At 38.8% G+C, this 19,637-nt stretch overlaps 1 protein-coding gene across 7 annotated transcripts in view; it reads left to right on the top strand.

Moving 5' to 3' along the window:
• The window catches only part of L3MBTL3 (L3MBTL histone methyl-lysine binding protein 3), a 76,774-nt gene that overhangs the window by 19,624 nt on the left and 37,513 nt on the right, over positions 1-19,637 (top strand). For all 7 annotated transcript variants that reach the window (XM_030944930.1, XM_030944935.1, XM_030944936.1 and 4 more), the window contains exons 3-11: positions 2,915-3,026; positions 5,194-5,353; positions 6,334-6,472; positions 7,780-7,864; positions 10,009-10,100; positions 12,580-12,684; positions 13,980-14,115; positions 17,590-17,681; positions 18,216-18,367. In XM_030944930.1, coding sequence (XP_030800790.1) covers positions 2,915-3,026; positions 5,194-5,353; positions 6,334-6,472; positions 7,780-7,864; positions 10,009-10,100; positions 12,580-12,684; positions 13,980-14,115; positions 17,590-17,681; positions 18,216-18,367 — 1,073 coding nt within the window. The remainder of the gene's footprint in view (positions 1-2,914; positions 3,027-5,193; positions 5,354-6,333; positions 6,473-7,779; positions 7,865-10,008; positions 10,101-12,579; positions 12,685-13,979; positions 14,116-17,589; positions 17,682-18,215; positions 18,368-19,637) is intronic.

The raw sequence follows: 19,637 nt of genomic DNA, 5'->3' as shown, positions 1-19,637 counted from the left end.
GTGAATTTATTTGTTAAGTGCTTGGTTATGGCTTTATTTCTGTCAAGGGGAGTTTCACTGTTTGATGCAATGAAGGCAGGTTGAAGGGAATCCCTTTCTCTAATGCAAATTTCTTTATTTACTTCAGGAGTTTTGTGACTTGAAAACAAGTTTTTACTTCTCAGAAAGCTGTGGATCCCTCCTCAGAAGCTGGCTACATGGCACTGTCACCTGCTGTGACATTTCAAAATGTCAAGACACCTAGGGAAGTGCCTGGGAAGACTGCCCTTATTGTATTTTGACTTGGAGGAAATACTGTGATGAAACCTTTACTTTTAGGTTTTCTGTTGCCTACACTCTAAGTAGAAGAGGCTTACAAATGTGTTGAATTTTTTTCATAGGCACATAAACCACCATTAATCTAGTTCCTTTTTTTGTTATGCTTCCAGCAGCATACACTAGTTGGCATGTTGCTCTGGCAACTCTTATCCTGTGATGACTTTGTGCAGCATGCTGCTTTGTACATCTATTTATCCTGTTTTTAAGCAGTTAACCTTTGTCACAAGCTGTTCATGTCTTTTGCTCCCCAGCTAAAACCAGAGTATTACTTCCCAGGTCTGAGGTGTTGTTCTGGTTAGCCACAAAGAGCTTGATGTTTACATCGGTGCTGATGCTGTAGCTGGGGAAATAGGGAGTGAGAGCAGTCATGAATTCAAGTTTGCCTCCAAACAGGAGCTGGAGGCCTCTGACACTGGTAAAGGCAAGGCTGCAGGCAAAACCAGGAGTTACAGTGATCAGTGAGGCAGTGCCCAGTTGAGCTCTTTTGCCCTCCCGCCTGCTAAGGCGGTGGTAAGTTGTCACTCCCCATCACTGAGACCATCTTAACGTGGTTGCCTGGCTTTGAGGAGCTCCTTGAGGAGTTTTTCTTTAATGGTTCAGCTCTTGCTGCTGTTAACAGCCTCCAGGGAAGGAGTGGCTTGGAGCTGCCTTCCCTGCAGTCATCTGTCTTCCATTGTTTGGTGCCCATCAGTCAGCAGTGAGCCCTCTGGAGCCAGAACGGCTGGCAGGTCACTGCACTGCCTGGGGGAATGTCCTTGCATTCCACAGTAGGTCCCACTGGAGGAGGAACATGTGTGTGGTGTCAGGGCTGGCCATTGATCGAACCCTGCGGACACGTCCCAGGTATTTTGGTATCCCAGGGCTGTTCAGAAATACCTTTGGTGCGTGGATGTTCCAGCTGACACTGTATGAAGGTGTGGGAGGGTGTTTCGAAGAGCTGCTCAGTAACCTCCCTGTGCCCAGCCTGCTGGCAGGCTGCACAACCTGCAGGTGTCTTGGCTCATGTTCACAGCTTGCCTGCTGTGAGACAGCTCTTGCAGAGTTGGAGCTCTTGAAAGCAGGGAAGGTTTTCCTTCTGATATCCACCTGTTGCAGAGGCAGCAAAGCACAAATAGCAAAAATGAGCTTAACCAAAATAGGAGCAAGACTGAGTGTGTAAGTCAGCTGTAAGACTCTTCTGAATAGTAACTCTGCTGCTTTTCTGTGGTTGGAACAGCATGAATGTCTCTCCACAAACTGAAGCATCAGCACGTGGTGTTTAGTGCATTTGGTTGCCTTTCAAAGTTGAACTCATGGTGTTTCAGTCCAGATGGATTTATCAGCAGTTTGTCCATGCTTTCATATCTGTTGTGAGCACAGCTGATAACAAGCAAAAATCTTAGCTCCAGACATCCTATGACTGTGTGAGGGCCTCTTCTTCCTTTCCTTCATCCCTGCTTATTTCTTAGCTGTTCACATTCCTTAGGGCTGGAAGGACTGTATTAGTGAAAGCACACTTTATATGTGTGTGTAAATGGGGGTCACCTTTGCTTGCAGCCAGAATGGCTTATTTTCAGTACTGTACTATGGCAGGGTCCAAAGTGAGGGCGTGTGATGTGTTCAACAGCCTCTGGAAGCACAGAAAGGGTCAGTGTAGTGCCAGGCAATTGTTCCAGAGGCCAGAGAAAGAGAAATAGGCTTCATGCTATGGCCTTGAAGGAATATCCTCTCTGGTGGATGCCAGGGAGCTTTGAAGGACTCTCTCAGATGTAATTTTCCCTGTAGAAAGCTGTTGGTAAGAGCACCACACTGATAAAGACCTGTTCTCTGTGGCAGAGGCGCCCTTTCGCTGTTCAGAGCAGGCATCAGGGACAAATCACTGCCTTGAGCTAAACCCAGGTCACCAGCTGGGCCTGCAAACCACGTAGTGACTGGGAAGCAGAATTATTTTTGTGTGGTAGTGCTGTAATCACTACAGCATTGGGAAGAAACTTTTCTTCTGGCAGCAGGACGGCTGTAACTCGCAGTGCTCCAGTGTAAGCACAGCATGTGGGGCATTGTTGAGCCGTGCGTCTGGCTGACAGTAATATCACATTGAGTGTGTAATTAAACACCTCATAAACTGCCTTGAGATGTTTGTTTATGTGTGCTTTTTAGTGGAGAAGTACTGTGTTTTCAGGGGATGCTGAAATTTCTGTACTCTGCAAAGCATTTGGTGTGTGATGTTCATTCAGCTCCCTTGTCCTCAGAAAGAATACTCAGTGTCTGGAGTGTGTTATTTTGCTGGCAGTGAAAACCATATGGTATGGGGTGTTCCCATGAATTTCTGTTAGTGTTTTTCTTTTTAATATTTGTGTGTAAGTTAGATATTGGAGGCATCTGTATCAGTATTGCAAATCTATTGCAAATTAATATTTATAGATATCAAAATGAATTCAAATTTGGCTTGATCTAAACAAGAATGGCTTGTTTTGAATTCCGTGGGGATAAGCAGAAACACATAGAAGATACGCAATGTGATGAGGACCCCATGTAAAAACTATTTTGAATAGCAGATACTTCAAGAGACTTCCAGTAAATTTTTACTATGCTCTGTGCCATTTGTTTTGTCTTACAGTTTAGAGTAAATGAATTTGGGGCCCTGGAAGTAATTACAGATGAAACTGAGATGGAAAGTGTTAAAAAGGCAACTGCTACCACAACCTGGATGGTTCCAACTGCTCAAGAAGGTCAGTTAAGAAGCAGTAAACATTTTCTGTGGTGGACTGTAGTTTCTTTAATGCATCAACTTTCCTTAAAGCTTGCATCCAAAGTAAAAAAAAAAAAGAACCAAAACAATTTACTTGCTTTAATGGACGAAGTATCTCTGATGAAGTAACCTGTTTCTTGGGATATAAATTAGTATGAAAATGAATTCATTTCAAGTTGAAAGGAAAGAATTCCACTGTTAAATATCTGAAGTTCAATTACAGCCACATTTTTTTCCTTACTGTAATTTTCTCTAAATTTAGATTTGGTATTTTCCCTCTGTTTAATTTGCAAAATAGTAAATTTCTTTTAATTATTGAGAATTTAAAATTTTAAGATATTGAATTTTGTATTGAGCTGGTTCTCCCAGACTGCCCATGGACTTTGCTAACAGCCTAGAGTTGATTTGTGCACTGCAAACTGCCTTGGTATGGTCAGCACAGCTGCCACTACCCATGTCAATGTCCGATGTGCAGTGTGTACCCCCACAGATGCCTTGCCCCTGCCAACTATGCTTTTTTGCAGCATTAAAAACAGTCTGTAGAAACAGCTAATGTTTATCTTGAATAGTGAAATTCTTAGAGTTGTAGTATCTATTTACCAGATAAAGTGTTTCCTGGATTTAAAATTCTGAAGTAAGAAACACCTGTTTTGTTCAAGGAAAGCTGGTTTACGTGGTCATAAATTTTTTACACTGACTCCAGTAATGATGGAGTAGCATGAAAGAGAATATCACAACTGATTTTGTGATTATTTACAACTACCTAGTTTTTTTCCTTGTTGGTATTACATTTTATCAACTTTCTTTTGAAATATATGTTGAAAAGCAGACATCACAATTTTTGTTTCATAATCTTCCCTATAAGCATGAGAAGTCAGTGAGAGCTTTCCTTTGCGGCTCCCTCACAGTTAGTTCATAATTGTCATGTGGGACATTAACACTGGTAGGAAAGTGGTTTGGGCCCCCCTGAGGTCTGAAGCTGCAGACCACTGTTAATGTGTTCTCTAGCAGGGCAGTGATAGTTAATTCAGGTTTCAAATCTGTGATGAGAGTAGCATCATTATGAGAGTGTAGTAGCGCAACAGGTTCTCTGCTTAGGCTGAGAGATCAATTACAGCAAAGCACACAGCTGCATCCCCCTCCAGTCTGACAAACCTAAATAAAAACTTGTGTTTCTACTGAATTGAGCTCTGTTTATGGACATATAGACGTAGCAAGTAAGCATTCTGCTACTACCTGACACCATCCTTGATTAATTTAGTGCTCCCCAAAAGTAAAATCACTGCTAAAATTTTCTGCTGTGAGAATAAAACAGTTGTTTTGAACCACTCATGATGCTGGTGTGTAAATATAACATACATTGTATATTCTTCTGGAGGAGATAGCCTGCATGCAAGAGTTCATTTGACTCTGCTTTCAAAGACAGTACAGTGCTTAAGCAACATAAATAGTCTGTGACTTGAAGTTTGCCTTTTGGGGAGGTACAAAGACAACAGCCTGCTCTAGAGGCTGGAGTACTTGAGAGTGCTTCATACTTGCGTGTGAGGGAAAGTAACTGCACTCTCACCTACATATAGCTTCTCCTAGGCTCTATGCCTGTTGTGGGGAAATTGCAGCTTAGGATCAGTGAGTAGCCTAGTATTTGAATATTGCTTTATTGCAGGTTGAGTGATGTTCCGCTTCTGGTGGACCCCAGGCAGGTTGAGCAGTAGCTGCTGCCTGAGACTGCAGACTGTAGCCAGCGATTTGCTTCCAGAAATAATTTCAGCTAATGAAAAGATAACTCACCCCAACCCTTTTCTCCCAAATTTAGGTATAGGCATATCAGCAAGAAATGAAGTCATGGATTCTAAACAGTGATGGCTCTGTGAGCACTCAGTGCCAGTCACAAAATTCAGTCCTTCCACAAGCAGCCACATCAAGCTGTGACAGAGCCATAGAATAGTGGGTTCCTCTCTCCTGTTGCAGTGTGAAAACCTGACTTGCTTGTCGGCAATCTGGACCTCATACAAGCACTAATTCCTAGTTCTTCATTCTGACAAGAGTAATGTGGCTGATGTTTTTCTGTTTGCTTCGCAAGGCCTGATAAGGATATTTGGAAATGTATCACCTCTGCCTAAGTGAAGTTAACTTTTGTCATTGTGCAGCCTTTTCAGAAAAGACAGGGATCCCCACAAGGTTGAAGGAAACTGCAAAAGTGGATGGACTTGTTTTCTGTGAAAACTGTTACCGCTATGGTACCATAGAAGAATTTGTTCCTGAAGGGAAATTTTGCAGCCAGAAATGTGCCCAGCAAGTGAAAAACAAGTAGGTACTATAACAAAGCATAGAAGCAAAGAATTTGGCATAAATGCAGCATGAGAGTGAAGTGGTGGGATAAAATGTTCATGGTGGAGCAGAGGGAGGTATTAAGCAGACAAGTTTCAGTGTCGCCATTGGTTTGTAATGTTCTTTCACTGTTTTTTGTGTAAATGCCTTAACAACATTTGGTTTTGTCTAACACTGACATTGAAGGCAGTCTTTTTTACTCAGTGTGCTGTGTTCTGCTGTCAGATGCAAGCAGTAAAACAGTCTATGGGATGCATGAATCAGTGTCAGACTCCCACCCTGTTTCAGTCATTGGAATTAAGATAATCAGTAATGAGATGGTTGGGGTGGTAAGTTAGTTATAATTAAGTGCAAGAGCTGTTTTATAGTTGACACTGAGTGAAAACATGAGCATACTGCAGTTTCTCAGCTCCTCTTTTTCAGTTAGTGCATTTCATCTCATCATAAAAGCATGTTTGTGTTAGTGTGTCCATTCTGTATTGCATATGGCAGTTTTAAACATTTATGGTTTTGTACATTTTCCTTCTTTTTAGCTAATTGCATCAAAGTTTTCTGTTCTGATTTCTTGTTTAGCAATTTGTACAGTCACATACCAGCTTTCTCCAATTGGATTTGTCAGACTTAACAATTACCTTTGTTTTTCTCTCTCTAAACTGCCCTGCAGTCCTAAACATTTCACAGTTTGCTTCTCCAGGAGACTTGATGGTACATGAAAAAAGACACACTGTTTAAAACATGTAAAACTTGTTCAGCATAAGCTGACAGCTTTCCTTTTACAGTTGCTATTGTGTGTCTCTCAGAATAATTCTTTTGACAGACTTAATTTTCAGTAGTATTTCTAAAAATATATTCGGTGTAATACTATGGGACTCACACATTTACTTGCTTTTTTACTTGTTTTATGAATATGAGAAGTGAAATAATATTGGCTTTGTGTCATTGTGTTACTTCTGTGATAGAGAACCAAAGGAGGAAAATCCCAGCATGGAATGCAATGGGGAAGATGATTCTAAAGGCATTCGGAAAAGAAAAGCAAAAGTACCTCTCAGAGAAGAGTCAAGGGATAATGGGGAGAAGAAGGAGAATCCAGATGAAATTGTTAGTATGCATAATAAACCCATTCCTGCAAGTATTTGGGTGGGAGTTTTGCCTTGTGTTGCAATGTCAGTGTCTCCATCAGCCCACAAAGAGGAGAGACTTCATCACTCTGTCAGAGCCACAATAAGTAGTTGTTTCGTTTGCCAATTTAATTATGCCTCAGCAGTAAATTGTAATTATTGACAATGAATTGATAAAAGCTAGTTTTGGTCTCTTTTCCCTGCTTTTTTAAGAACAGAACAAAAAGAATTCAAAGGAAAAATGGCGCTAATGTTGACTTGCTATGTCTTCAGCATGGAAAAACAGGAGTACATATTTCCCAACAACCCTGTTACTTTGTCATTCTGCACATGAATAAATAAATATAGACCACTAACTTATTTACAAAGAAAGCTATACTACAGTTAAGAAGGGAATACTTTGGATTTTCATAGTGTAATTTGCCTTTAAAAATCATATCCCAAAATTTGTTCTGCTTTTGTCGGGCAGTGTAATTTGCTTTGAGGCACCTTTTGTTTTCTTTTCCTTTTGGATTTATTCTTAATTTTAGAAAAAACTTACTCCACAGTACCTTCCCATAATGTTTGTTTTCTTGTAGTATGTGTTTTCTTCCTAATAGTTGTCACACTACTGGGGGTAACACAGTTTTCAGGGAGAAGGGTAGATTCTGCAACTACAGAATTGTCAAAAGGATGAAGACACTTAGATTTGTCAGGAGGGAATTTGTAGCTCTCTGCATAGCAGTATCCTAGGCAAAAGTCAGGGGATACCTTCATCTCCATGCATCTGCCCTCCCAGATGAGTACTTACTCTGCTCATCTGCTCAGCTGCTCACAAAACTAATACAAAAACAGTGAAAAAAATTGAAAGGATCACAGTGCCATTTTGTATTTACTAAAGCAGTTGTATGTTTGAAAAAAGAAACAACAACAGAGTAACACTGTGAGAGGTTTTCTTTTAAATTATGTTGGAAGCATGAACATGCCAAAGATACTGTTATTTATCAATGTCTCAGTGGGGTCTGCTGAAGGCTGCATGGTCTCTGGTTCAGGCAAGGCTGGCTGGCTGAGTGCCAAGTGGTGAGAGTCCTTCTGCCTGCCATTTTCACTGTGTTTGCTGTGATTTGGCACTTATGGCTCACTTTGCTTCTATGAGACATCTGCATGTTTGTTTGAGGTAGGAGAGAGCTAGGTCAATAGCCATTTAAATGAAGTCATAGTTTAAATTTCAGTATTGCAACTTTTATCATACTAGACTTCTAAGCTAATGAGGTTACTGTACTATTTTTTTTTCTCTTTCTAATTTAGGAGGACAAACCTGAAGGAAGGATCTTGAGAGTCTCACAGAGAGCCAGGAGAAAAAGAAAAGGGGAGATAACAGTTTTGAAACAAAGTAAGTTATATTATGAAACAAAAATCTCAACCATCAATTCTTAAGGTAATAGCCATATCTTATTGTGAATTGCCAGCATTGTTTCACAAAATTTATATTCCCTATTGATTTTTTTTTCATTACTGTAAAAAGACAGTGACAGTGTTATTTACAGCAATTACATTCTAAGACAGCATAGGGGAGAATCTGGTGAGTGTAAATGCAACTAATGTGCATTTTAGGTTTTTTCTTTTCATCCCTCTAAATAGTGCCAGTATTAGAGGGAATCAGCTCCATTGAGTTCCCAGATGCTGAAAGACATGTATCAAGCAGCAGTGAAAGTTTACTTTTGTTTCCTTGGGGATCAATTTTGCATCTTCATTATGTGCTGGAAATAGACACGTTTATGGAACTGTTTAGGAATAATTGCTATAATCAATCCAAAGGGACATATACTGCATCAAGCAACATAATAAAACATATTTTAAATGAGTGCTGTTCTTTCAAGCTATTTGTATGATAGATAGTTTTAGGAAGAATGGGAGAATCAGCTGCTATTATACCTCAGTGGTATACCAACCACAGACCTACATCTTGCCCTCCAGAGTGCTTCTTATGGTAGATGGGGAGACATTAACAGAGGTTGCCCGGCCACTAATCAACACAGAACACCAGTTAGCTCTGATGTACACCAGGAGACGAACTACATGCAACAATAAATGTTATGAAAGATCCCCCTCCCAAGATGGCATCACTCCTGAAATGTTTCTACAGTTGCTTCTAAGGCTGAAGAGATAAGAAGTGTGTGAGACACAAGGACAAAGCTGATGCTTTGTGGAAATCACTGCTGCCCACTGAGAGAATGATTTGCAAATTTCTTCTCTTAGGTTTTTTAAAAAATTTTTGTTTGGGAAAATATCAGTATAAAAGTATAAACTGGTATCAAAGACCAATTTGTATTCAGAACCAAGCACAATTAATTTATTTAATGGAATAGATAAAAACTGGGTAAATCCCAAATAAAATTAATGTGGTCTAATAGTGTTGAGTGATTACTATCACTCTGAAATTTATTATCTTTTGGTTACATTATTGTAATCTTTCTTCAGGAGAGTTTGGCATCACTATTGTTATGGTTCATGTTTTAATCATTAAAATGCTAAGCCAGACTGTTACTTAAAGGATTTATTTTTCCTGTGAGTAGCCCACAGTGTGGATCAAGCCAGAATCAGAGTGTGGACTGTGATGAATCCTTCTGACAGTGTGAGCTTATGGTCTGATATGCTAAGCTGCCTGTGTAGAGGAGGCATTTTAGGTGGAGATCAGTAGAGCAGAGTAGAGGTGTATGAAAGTAGATGCATACATGGCCATCTGTTCCTGAAGTTCCTGGCTATTGCTATTGTGCAGGTAGTGCCTTATTTTTGAGGCCTGAAAACTGTGTGACTGTAACCATTATTAAGATGGACTGTAAGCAATATTGCAATTACTGTGCAAGTGTTCATACTGTGTGAACAAACCTGAAACTGGAGGTTTCTCTCATATGCTAATGACATCCTGAGGAAATAAAGCACTGGTGACAGTTCTGAAGACTCACAGAAGATACTGTTAAATCACTGCCTTTCTACCCAAAACCATCGAACTACAAAGTGATGGAGTAGGTGAGAAAGTCTGAATACTGTTAAAGAGTAGAGTCTTTCAACCCTGATTAAAAAAAAACTTACGATGAGCAGTATCCACTTGAAATGCTTTCCAGTTAAAGAAGGACATGGGGGAAAAAGAAACCCCTTAAAATACTGAGCTATTTTGTGATTTGAACTCATCTTTTTACACATTTGCAAATCGTATATCTTAATGCTTCTTTGGAGCAATAGGAAAAACGTGTTGGAGCAAGACTTTGTAAGTTGTTCCTGTCACCTGAAGGAGGTTTTTCTTGTTACTAGTCAAGGTTTGAACTGCTGGAACTGTTTCTGAACAAACCAGGAACCTTCATGTTCCTGCTGCCTTTCAGCCTACAGAACTTCTTTTTCTGAAATAAGTTCTGAGCAACACCATGAGTGCATTTCATAAAATGTAAATTCAAGAATATTATTAACTTGTGTTGTAGATTTTTTTTCCTTGAGATATTAGCTGTTACAGAATTATTTCCGTTTTATACTTCTTTATAGCTGTACCCTCTAAAGGAAGGCAAGCATGGTGTTGGGCATCCTATCTGGAGGAAGAAAGGGCCATTGCAGTGCCTACTAAGCTTTTTAAGGAGGTATGACCTTTGAAATTTAAGTCAGTCAACCACCTAAGATCATGAAATTCCTAGGAAATCAATAAACAAAAATAATTTGAAGATTTTATTCTTTTCTCGGGAAAACCTGCATGATGAAAACAATATTGTGTCCAACAGCAATTATGAAAGCAATTATCTCTCTCTGTTTTTTCAGAGAATTCTGTTGCTGTAGATGAATGCCGTCAAATCAGACTGCAGAAAGCAGATGCTCTTCCAAAATCTGCTGTTCTAGCCATTCCTTCTAGTCTCTGAAGCTAAAAAATGTGATATATACCCACACTTTTTCATGCCGTATAATTTTCTTTAAATATATTTAGAAAGGTGGTACAAAGGTCATCTTTTGTCTTGTTGCTTTGATTATATTACCTGTCTTTTCTTCAGCTTCTGCTGACATTATATTTTGTTACTACATCAGATACTACTTTGTCTTGTTCTCCTTTTGCTTGTCATCTGTTTGGATGTCACATCATCATGTCCTGCTTGTCCTTTGCCTGCTATGCTTTGTCATTTCAGTGCTTTCATTAGTGCCACCTCTCTTGCTTGGAAGAGAGCTCTGTATCCAAATCCACAGGATTTCTGTGCTGTTGTCTTCCCTTGCAAAACCTGGTGAAACATGTGAACATGTCTCAGCTATATGTTACTTTTTTTTTTTGGACAATTCTGTTCTTACTTTTCTGTTTCTTGCATCAATTTTTTTCTGTATGCTTCATACTTCAGCTATTAAATCTTCTCTGTGGGAATTAGTTTTCAGCTTACACATGCCATGTGATGCTGGTCTTTAATGGGTGCTTCAGTTGTTATTGAGCCAGAAAAGTGGAGAACTGGGACTTAGGTTTACAGAATCCATAGATTTGTAGGTGGAAGAACAACAGTCCCCTGACTGTCTTCAGTTGTGAACATAGTGCTATATACTGGTTCAAAAATTAGCAAGAAAACAATCTAAAGAGTGCCCTAGTGGAAGGGTAGATTTACAAAGCATTGCTCTGCCTGTCTGAAGGTCCATGAAATGCTGTAGCAGTACAAAGGCTTTGCAGGGCACTGTACACAGTGCTGAAGTCTGGAGTTAAGCAATGTTTCCTCCACATTGTACCTTTTTTATCCAGTGCATCTTAATTTAGTATTTTCTTTCAAAGTCTTTAGCCCCTTGATAATGCTTGATTTAGTGTGCAGTATTTAAAGCTTGTAGCAGAAAGAGAATTCTTAATAACACTCAGAATTAGCCAGCTAATTTTTCTCCATTTTTCAAATGAACAAGCAAGCCACATAAACAGATAGGTTAAAAAAAAGGCCAAACCAAATATCACAACCAATCATGAATCCTTGATTTCTGTTGGGATTTTGAGAATTACTCTTTTTTTCTTTTTATTTTACAATTTCAGAAGCAGTACTTTTCACTGTGTTGTTTTGTACCCTTAGTTAGGAATGATCAGGATGATGTAGAGTCCTTGCCATTTCCTTAGACCTTAGAGTGATTTCTAAGCTGTGTTTCACAAGGTTTCCCTTCCTTCCAAGTAGGTGATACCTCTCTGAGTATTTCCCTTGGTACCCTTCTCTTCCCTATGGCTGCAGAGTACTGCAGTTGACTCAGGAACATGTGTCTCCTAGACAGAAACAGAAGGAAAAGGGAACATTTAAGATACTTTCCCTGTGTTTTTTCCTGTAACATAAAACTGTCTGGCTGTGAATTTGCTAACCTGTGGAAAACTGTCTCCAGTTTTGGTTGCTTATTTTTCTGATCTTCCCTTCAATTTAACCTTAATATCTGCTACCTTCCGTCCTCTTTAACAGAGGGATGATGATGCCTGCTGGTTGAAAAGGTGGTTGATCCATCCTGCTTAGTCTCATTTTCACTTTCTGTTTTTTGACAGATATTCTTCTGGGTCCATTGTAATGTGATGTAAGGGTAGTCATGTTCCTGTGTTGTAGAAATTCTTCTGGAAAACTACATAGTGTGGACTCAGCATATAAAGGACAGCAAATAGGCCATCTCTACATACAAACAGTGTTCAGTATTTCTGCCTTTCAATTCATCTTTCATGGTCTGAGATGTGGAACCAAAAAGGCAAAACAGAGTCATTGTTGTGATTATTATAGGAATTATGTCCACCAGGAAGGTGTCGCTGTACAGGCTGAAAATTGAATAATTAAATTGCTAAGATATTTTACTGTCAATTAGTGAAAAAAGTTGAAGACAAATGGTGTCATCTTTCCCTTGACTCTTTTGCTAATTCTTCCTAATTTTCTTACATACTCTCAAGTTTCAAATCATTATGTTTTTCAAACAATCATCAATTTCCCTTTTCCTCTCCAAGTTTTTGAAAATGCAGAACATAAAGTGATTTATTAGTTCCTTCAGAATCATGAATAATAAATAATGATTGTTCTATTCCTTATAAAGACATTGTGTCTTTCTCTGGTGTACTCTCAGAAGTATTGAAACTGTTCTTTTCCATTTCAGTATCAGTCTTTCCCATACAACAAGAATGGATTCAAGGTAGGGATGAAGCTGGAGGGTGTGGATCCTGAGCACCAGTCAATCTACTGTGTTCTCACAGTGGCTGAGGTAAGCAAGCAGCCACAGTGCTGGGTTAGCCCTCACTAACCCTAGCAGGCAGACAGAAACTATATGTAGGAAGATGGTTTTTAAATTAAGAACGGTGTATTATTTCTGCCTGATAGGCATGTAAAGAATATATCCAGTATCAATGCAGCAATACATATATTTAACATACGCAGCTACAGAAAACAGTGTTAGACTAGTTGGATAATATGTGGTTTTATCTGTAATCCTGTAGTTTGTATTTAAAAGGAAAAATAAATAGAAAACAAACATGACAACTGATACACAGCAGTTTTATAGAGTTTGATAGTATTTGCAGTTGCTCCATTCACTGATACAAATAGCTAAAAGCCTCTCATGTTGCTGTTGTGCTATAACTTTTTCATGCTGATTGCCACAGAAACTGCCTGTATTGGCAACCTGTGCAAGTTAACATAAAATATAAACCCAGTTTTTCTTTTTGCTGTGGTTCATGAAATAGTTTTTCTGATGAACAGCTTCTTTGCTTTCAATAGAGAACCTGCTTCTCAGGCATATTTTGAATATCTTTTATACATATCTGACTTTAATTTTTGCACAGTTTTAATGGGTTTTTGGATTTCATTTGTGAATTAAAATGGGGAAACTGGAAGTTATGTCAGAGTACAAATTAAATATAAAATAGGGTTGATGTTGAGATTTTTCACTGATGGCTGCAGTAAATTTATGGCATTTGGCACTCAGGGAGATGTGGACACCTTCCACACAGAGACAGTCTCGTGTCCTGTTTTTCTTCTCTTCTCAGTGGTTGACTTATTACTTCATGGAATAATGAAGTTCTGGGGAATACCTCCACTGACTTCTCATCTTTACTTAAACAGTTTTCAGTATCTCTCTGGAGAGCCTTTTGAACATACTTATTGTTCACTGCTCCCTTGCATATCAGTTAATCAGGATAGCTTGAGAACCTCATTATCTGCACTTTGTCCTCGGTTGTATCAGATGTATTCATGCTCTTCTGTGGGGCTTATGTTTTACTTTGATGGTGGGTTGAACCATTGTCAAGTTTTAGAGTACTACTGGCAATAGCCAGCTTTTAGTTAGATTCTTTTGACCAGAAGAGGAGGCACTCAGACTGAGAATAGCTTTGCCTTTTAATTCTCTCATTTTTATCAAATGAATTTATTAATCCAGTGCTGGATTGGGCAGAAGTAAAAAGCTGACTGAAAACATACAGTAATTATACATAATATTGAATGGAAGTGGTTATGTATAGGGCAAAGGTCTTAGTGTTGTGTGTTGTCAATTCTTGCTTTTAGGTTTGTGGCTACAGAATAAGACTACATTTTGATGGATACCCAGATTGTTACGATTTCTGGGTGAATGCTGATTCTTCAGACATTCATCCTGTTGGATGGTGTGAAAAAACAGGTCACAAGCTTCATCCACCTAAAGGTATTGCTTAGTTTTAATCTCTGTGTCTTACACAGTTCTTAGATTGAGAGTACTTGTGTAATGCTGTAATTTTTTTTTTTGGCAGAAATGTTTTAGTTTGTTTAGTCAAGAGTATTTGAAAATGGCAAATTAAATACATATCTTGCCTAAAATTTCAGGTTCAAAAGCATGTCCCTTTTATTCAGTGGAAATTCAGAGAAACCAAGAAAACAAAATGGGCCATAAGAGTCAACCATAAGGCATTAGGGAAAAAAACCAACTAAGCAGCAAGCCTAGACCCCAGCTTATTGCAAGGAAAATGGCAGCATACTGGTGACAATATTAAATACTTAAACTGAGGTCTCACAGGCAGCTGAGGATCCTTTAGTGGAAGGTCTTAGGACATTTTTGCTACTGCATAGTGATCACTGTTATTGTACAAATGTTGGTACAGACTCATAAAGACTGTGCTATTTCCACAAAGGCTAAGTCTGAAATAGAGACAAAAAGAGGAATGAACAGATCGATAGGGAAAAAAAAAGTCAGATTGCAAGCCTGAAAGTGTAATTTGTACATGGATTATGTAAATGATATACAGGTATTGAAATGTGTGCAATTTACTTGCATAATTTACTTCCATTTCACATTATGTAACTTCTTTTGGCAATTGGAGGGCATCTGCACTGAACTGTACTATGAAAAATAGATTAATGTGGTCCTTTTGGAATATGGAGGGAGTATGTGGGGATGAAGGGAGTAAGTCCTGAAGTCTGAAAAGTGAGAAATAAATGAGTGTGCCATTTTGGCATACACAGTCAGGGTGGTATAATGTGATTTAGAAGGGCTGGAAAATGAGGAGTGCACAGATTCAAGAGGATGTGCTTGCAGAGAATTATAAAACTGTAGATGTAAGGGCTCAGGTGTAGAAAAGTGACAGTAAAGCCACTGGAAGTGTGGCAGGGGGCCTGCCAGTGTGTGAGAGGATGGCATTTCTTTGTGTGAGCCTTGAGGGGCATGAGCTGCTCTTCTGAGTGCTCTGCAAGCTCCACTCTGGCTATAGAGTGCTACTTGTCTTGGTACACAGTTCTGCATAACTGGCTGTGTAGAAATAGCCAATCCTTGAACATAAATAAGCATTTCTTAGAAGGTTGGCCTTTGCTGATGGAATAACTTGTATATAGCAAATGGGTAGTTCCCATTTACAGCCTTCCTGATGTTATTACAGTGTGGTTAGTAAGTTTTGTGTCTATGACAAAGATTTGTCACCTTTTACATCTTACATGCCTGGTTTAGAAAGCTTTTGTTAACCATGAATGATCGCCCCTGGAAGAACTTTGTGGGGTTCTGCTTTTCCAAGGGGAAGGATAATATGCCAGTTGTAGGTTCTATTTTAATTGGATTGGGCAGATTGGTTTATTTTGTTGTGTTATGACATTTTAATAATGATTTCTGTAGTGCCCATTGCAAATTTTACAGATGCTAAAGCAAATGAGAGTTACAACATAGGACACAGTATTTATATAAAATAGCACCCCAGACAAGAACTCAAAGGTTTGTGTTAGCCTTCAATTTTCCAGCTAAAATACAAATTTATGACCTTCATGGTATAAACCCTAAGCAATTTGGAACCTGGTGGTCTGACTTGGGGGGGCAGGGGGTGGGGAGTGAGGGGCATGAGACAGGGAGAATACCATTCTAGATGTTTTCTGAAATGTATTTCTATCCATCTTTATTAAAATGGAAAGGATGGGTATCTCTTAGTGCTGCTGGGCAGGACAGGTCTTGTGATGGGATGTCTCCCACCCCCACAGCAGCACAGGCAGCTGTTGCTGGGCTTCTAGCAGATATAGGAGAGCTAAGAGGTAAAATCAAACTAGATTTCACAGAAATTAAAAAAGATGGTGCTCAGGACACTATTCATTTTGTGTAGAAGAGGCCACTTTTCTATCTCACACAGGCAAAATCTGCAGCAAGAGAATGGATGTACATGTGTATATATGCATGTAAAAACTGCATTGACTGGGGCACATTCCTACAACCCATCTATATCTGCAGTGAATAAATCAAATTGACCTTTGGTCTTGTTATGAGAGATGAGTTAGGAGCTTAAGATCTCCCTTTCTCATTTGGTGACAGGAAGACTCACACTGCCCAGAAACTGTTTCATAGCCTACTAAAACTATTTTTTTTTCCATGGGCTTTGTCCTAGTCCCAGTAACTGATCCCTTCGCTCATGCGGTAGGTGGGAGTTTTTTATTGTCTGCTGTGAGCTTGGACTTAGGTTTGAATACTCTCTAGAATTATAAAGCAAAAATAAAAAGCCTCAATACTGTATTGCTTTAAAAATGGTTTCAAATGATACAGCATTTGAAATATAAAAGATATACATTTGAAATATAATATACATACAACATAAAATGGTTTCAAAGCTTGATGCACAGCTGTAATGTGTCAAGACAACAGAGAACTGGAGGATAAGAAAAGTATTTTTGTTTGGACTTGTAGGTTAATTTATGTTGACTACTGTTTGAAATGAAAAGTGATAAAGCCCTATGCAGAGGAGGTGAAGGTTTTAAACTTGTGGTTCCTGGGATAATATGAGAATATGAGAAGGTTATAATATGGGAAGATTAAACAAAGCAATTGTCTCTGGCATATTTGAGTAATACTTCAAGTAGTTAAGAGGTGACACATTTCAGTAAAGGCAGTCACTCACTGAAATTTGTTGTGGTTTTGGTCTTTACTGGGTTGTAACGTATTGACTAAAAGAGATGTTTCTGCAACTGTTACATAACAGAGAAATGAAGGAGGAAATCTATTTGCTTCCAACTCCTAGCATTGTTTTTTAGATTAGAACTACATTTTGAAGATTATTTTATGCAGTTCAATATATTTTGAATTATTTGGATTTTTTTCCCCCTAAACATTAACAGAAATACGGATTTCTTTTCAAGTGTTGTATACACAGAATAAAAAATGTATAATGTCCTTGCAGGGGACAGTTTATACTGTAAATTGAGAAGGGGTCCTAAGGCACTGGTAGTGTAAGTAACTGTTTTGGTATAACCTAGGGGGGTTGTTTTAAAGCTAGTAGTGATGATGCTGTGTTAGTGATAGCCTGATGATGTAATACGGTGAAGTCTGGAGGAGGAGGGATATTTGTTTTCTTGGACTGACTGGCATAGTGGGAAGAACTTTGGGATCTGTAGGTCTTTTTCTGATTCTGAAGTAAAAGCAACAGACTGAAAAGCAGCTGGAGAACACTGTGTGCATGTCAGTGAGACCCACAAAGGGAAATGAGTTGGTACCTGTAAGGCAGACAGGTGGTGCTAAGATGAGATTTTCTTTGGGAGAGACAAAGAGATGACTTTTAGGCTGTGCTTCTTGGAGACGTTCATTCAAAGGGAAGAAGATAAAAGTATAAAATTTGTCTCTTACTGATACGTGTGTCTCATGCTCATAATTTCTTGCCCTTCTTTTACAACCCTCATTTAGGATATAAGGAAGAAGAATTCAGCTGGCCCTCCTACTTAAAGGCATGCAGGGCTCAAGCTGCTCCTAAATCACTGTTTGAAAACCAGAATGCTGTAAGTACTCACTTGTTACTAATGGTGTAGTTGTGAGCATGCTTGTGTGTGGTAGAGACTCATAGCACATTTCAGTGATGGCAGACTTGAGTCTGAAATTTAAAACAAAAGTGTTTACAGCAAAATGAATAACATTCTAACATCCTCCACTGCACAGCTAACCTCTGCAGTTCCAGTTCATTACTCTTCTACTGATCTGTTTAAACTTCTGATGCATTCTTAAATTAAAGATTTGTTATTTGTACTGCGTCTTGCACCATAATCTTGTGGAACAAGAATGGTCTTTCAGAGAGAGTATCTAAGACAGCTAAAACTAACACATTTCATTTTAGCAGCATATTTAGGATTTTTTTCCTTTCATTAACCAGAAGTCTTTGTGTTTGAGCATCTCTCATGTCAGCTAAATAGCCTGCTGCAACTCTGTTGGGACAGTTAATTGGGAAATTTGGAAATGGCATGAATATATTGATTGTGGACAATGGGGAGATTTCTGGATTTATATTTATCTTCAGTTAAATGTCTTCCTCTATGTAGACAGTGATTCCGTCGGGATTTCGAGTGGGGATGAAGCTGGAAGCTGTAGACAAGAAGAACCCGACTTTCATTTGTGTTGCCACGGTAACAGACATGGTGGACAATCGTTTTCTGGTTCACTTTGACAACTGGGATGAGAGTTATGACTACTGGTATGATGTTTTTGTTTTGTATCCTAGTGAGATGTATCAGAAATGTGTTCGCTTTAAGTGCTGCTTTCTGTGATACTTTCCAGACTGGTGATACAGTTACCATACCGACTTTTGCTGGATTTTTAAGTATGGCCACCAAAGTAGGTCTCAGTGGCAGATGGGAGGAATTAATTTTCCCATGTCAAGTTGCACATAAAAAATGCCAAGGTTGTGCTAAATGAGTGTTCGTGTGTGCTGCTGCATCTGGAGTTGTGGATGGGTTTCAATTACGTATTATCTCTGAGGCTGATCTCTTCAGTGGAGAATAGACATCATGATAATGAAACTAAGTGTAGTTGGAGTTAGTTTTACTTATAATTGTAAATTGAACAAAGGGCTGCATGTATTCATAAAGTTCTTGATCCATTTATGTTTAAACCAAACTGTAGTCATGTTCTGTAAAGCATCAGGATAGTGGCAAAACCTGGTTTTAGTCCTCTGTGTTCTATATTCCAGTGGAAACTGAGATCCTGCTATCCTGACCTGTGTTAGAGGTGACCTTTCTGCGTGTTTTATGGTGGAGGGGCTGTGTGTATCTTTAGGAAAGTCAGTGGATGGAGCAGGATGTACTAGGAGCATAAAGATGCTGAAGGAGATTTAGGCTGTTACAATGCAGGTTTGTATTTGCACTTGGATCTTCATTTGACAGATCATTTGGAGCAATGTAGTTTACCCTGCAGTCTTTGGAGAGTAAGTTACTGCAGAACAGGTAGAGAGCATTGTTGTGGATTCCCTTTATGGCCAGGGTTTGGCAGTGGCAACTTAATTGTGTAGCTGAGCCTATAAAATAAATTAAGAAAAATTTCTTCATCTGTATTTGATGACAACTTTGGCACCCCATCAATAAGAGTGTCACAAAACTATAAAAGTAACTTCAAAACTTTGTGAGTGCATCTCTTGAAATAATAATTTTGTGGCCAATGTGACAAATAAACTGAAGTAGAACTGAATTATTCAAGCAGTAGTGAACAGTCAGTTGAGTGAAGTCAAGAACTGAATATTAAGATAATAGACCATATGAGTCAAAGACAAGAAAGATTAGCAATTATTTCCATGAAGAAGTAACACAAACCATGTATTTTCTCTACAAAGCATCAGGAAACTGGGGACTGGGGAAACTTAGTCTGAATATCTTAGCATTTGACTGCTCACTAATAATAGCTATGTAATTAATAATTAAAATGGCAGTTAGGCAAAGCTTTTAGGGAAAACACAGTTTTGTGTGTTGAAT

Source organism: Camarhynchus parvulus, chromosome 3, assembly GCF_901933205.1.
Source record: "Camarhynchus parvulus chromosome 3, STF_HiC, whole genome shotgun sequence".
NCBI lineage: Eukaryota > Metazoa > Chordata > Aves > Passeriformes > Thraupidae > Camarhynchus > Camarhynchus parvulus.
The sequence above is the reverse complement of the archived record's forward strand: the minus strand, read 5'-3'. Positions and strand labels throughout refer to the sequence as shown.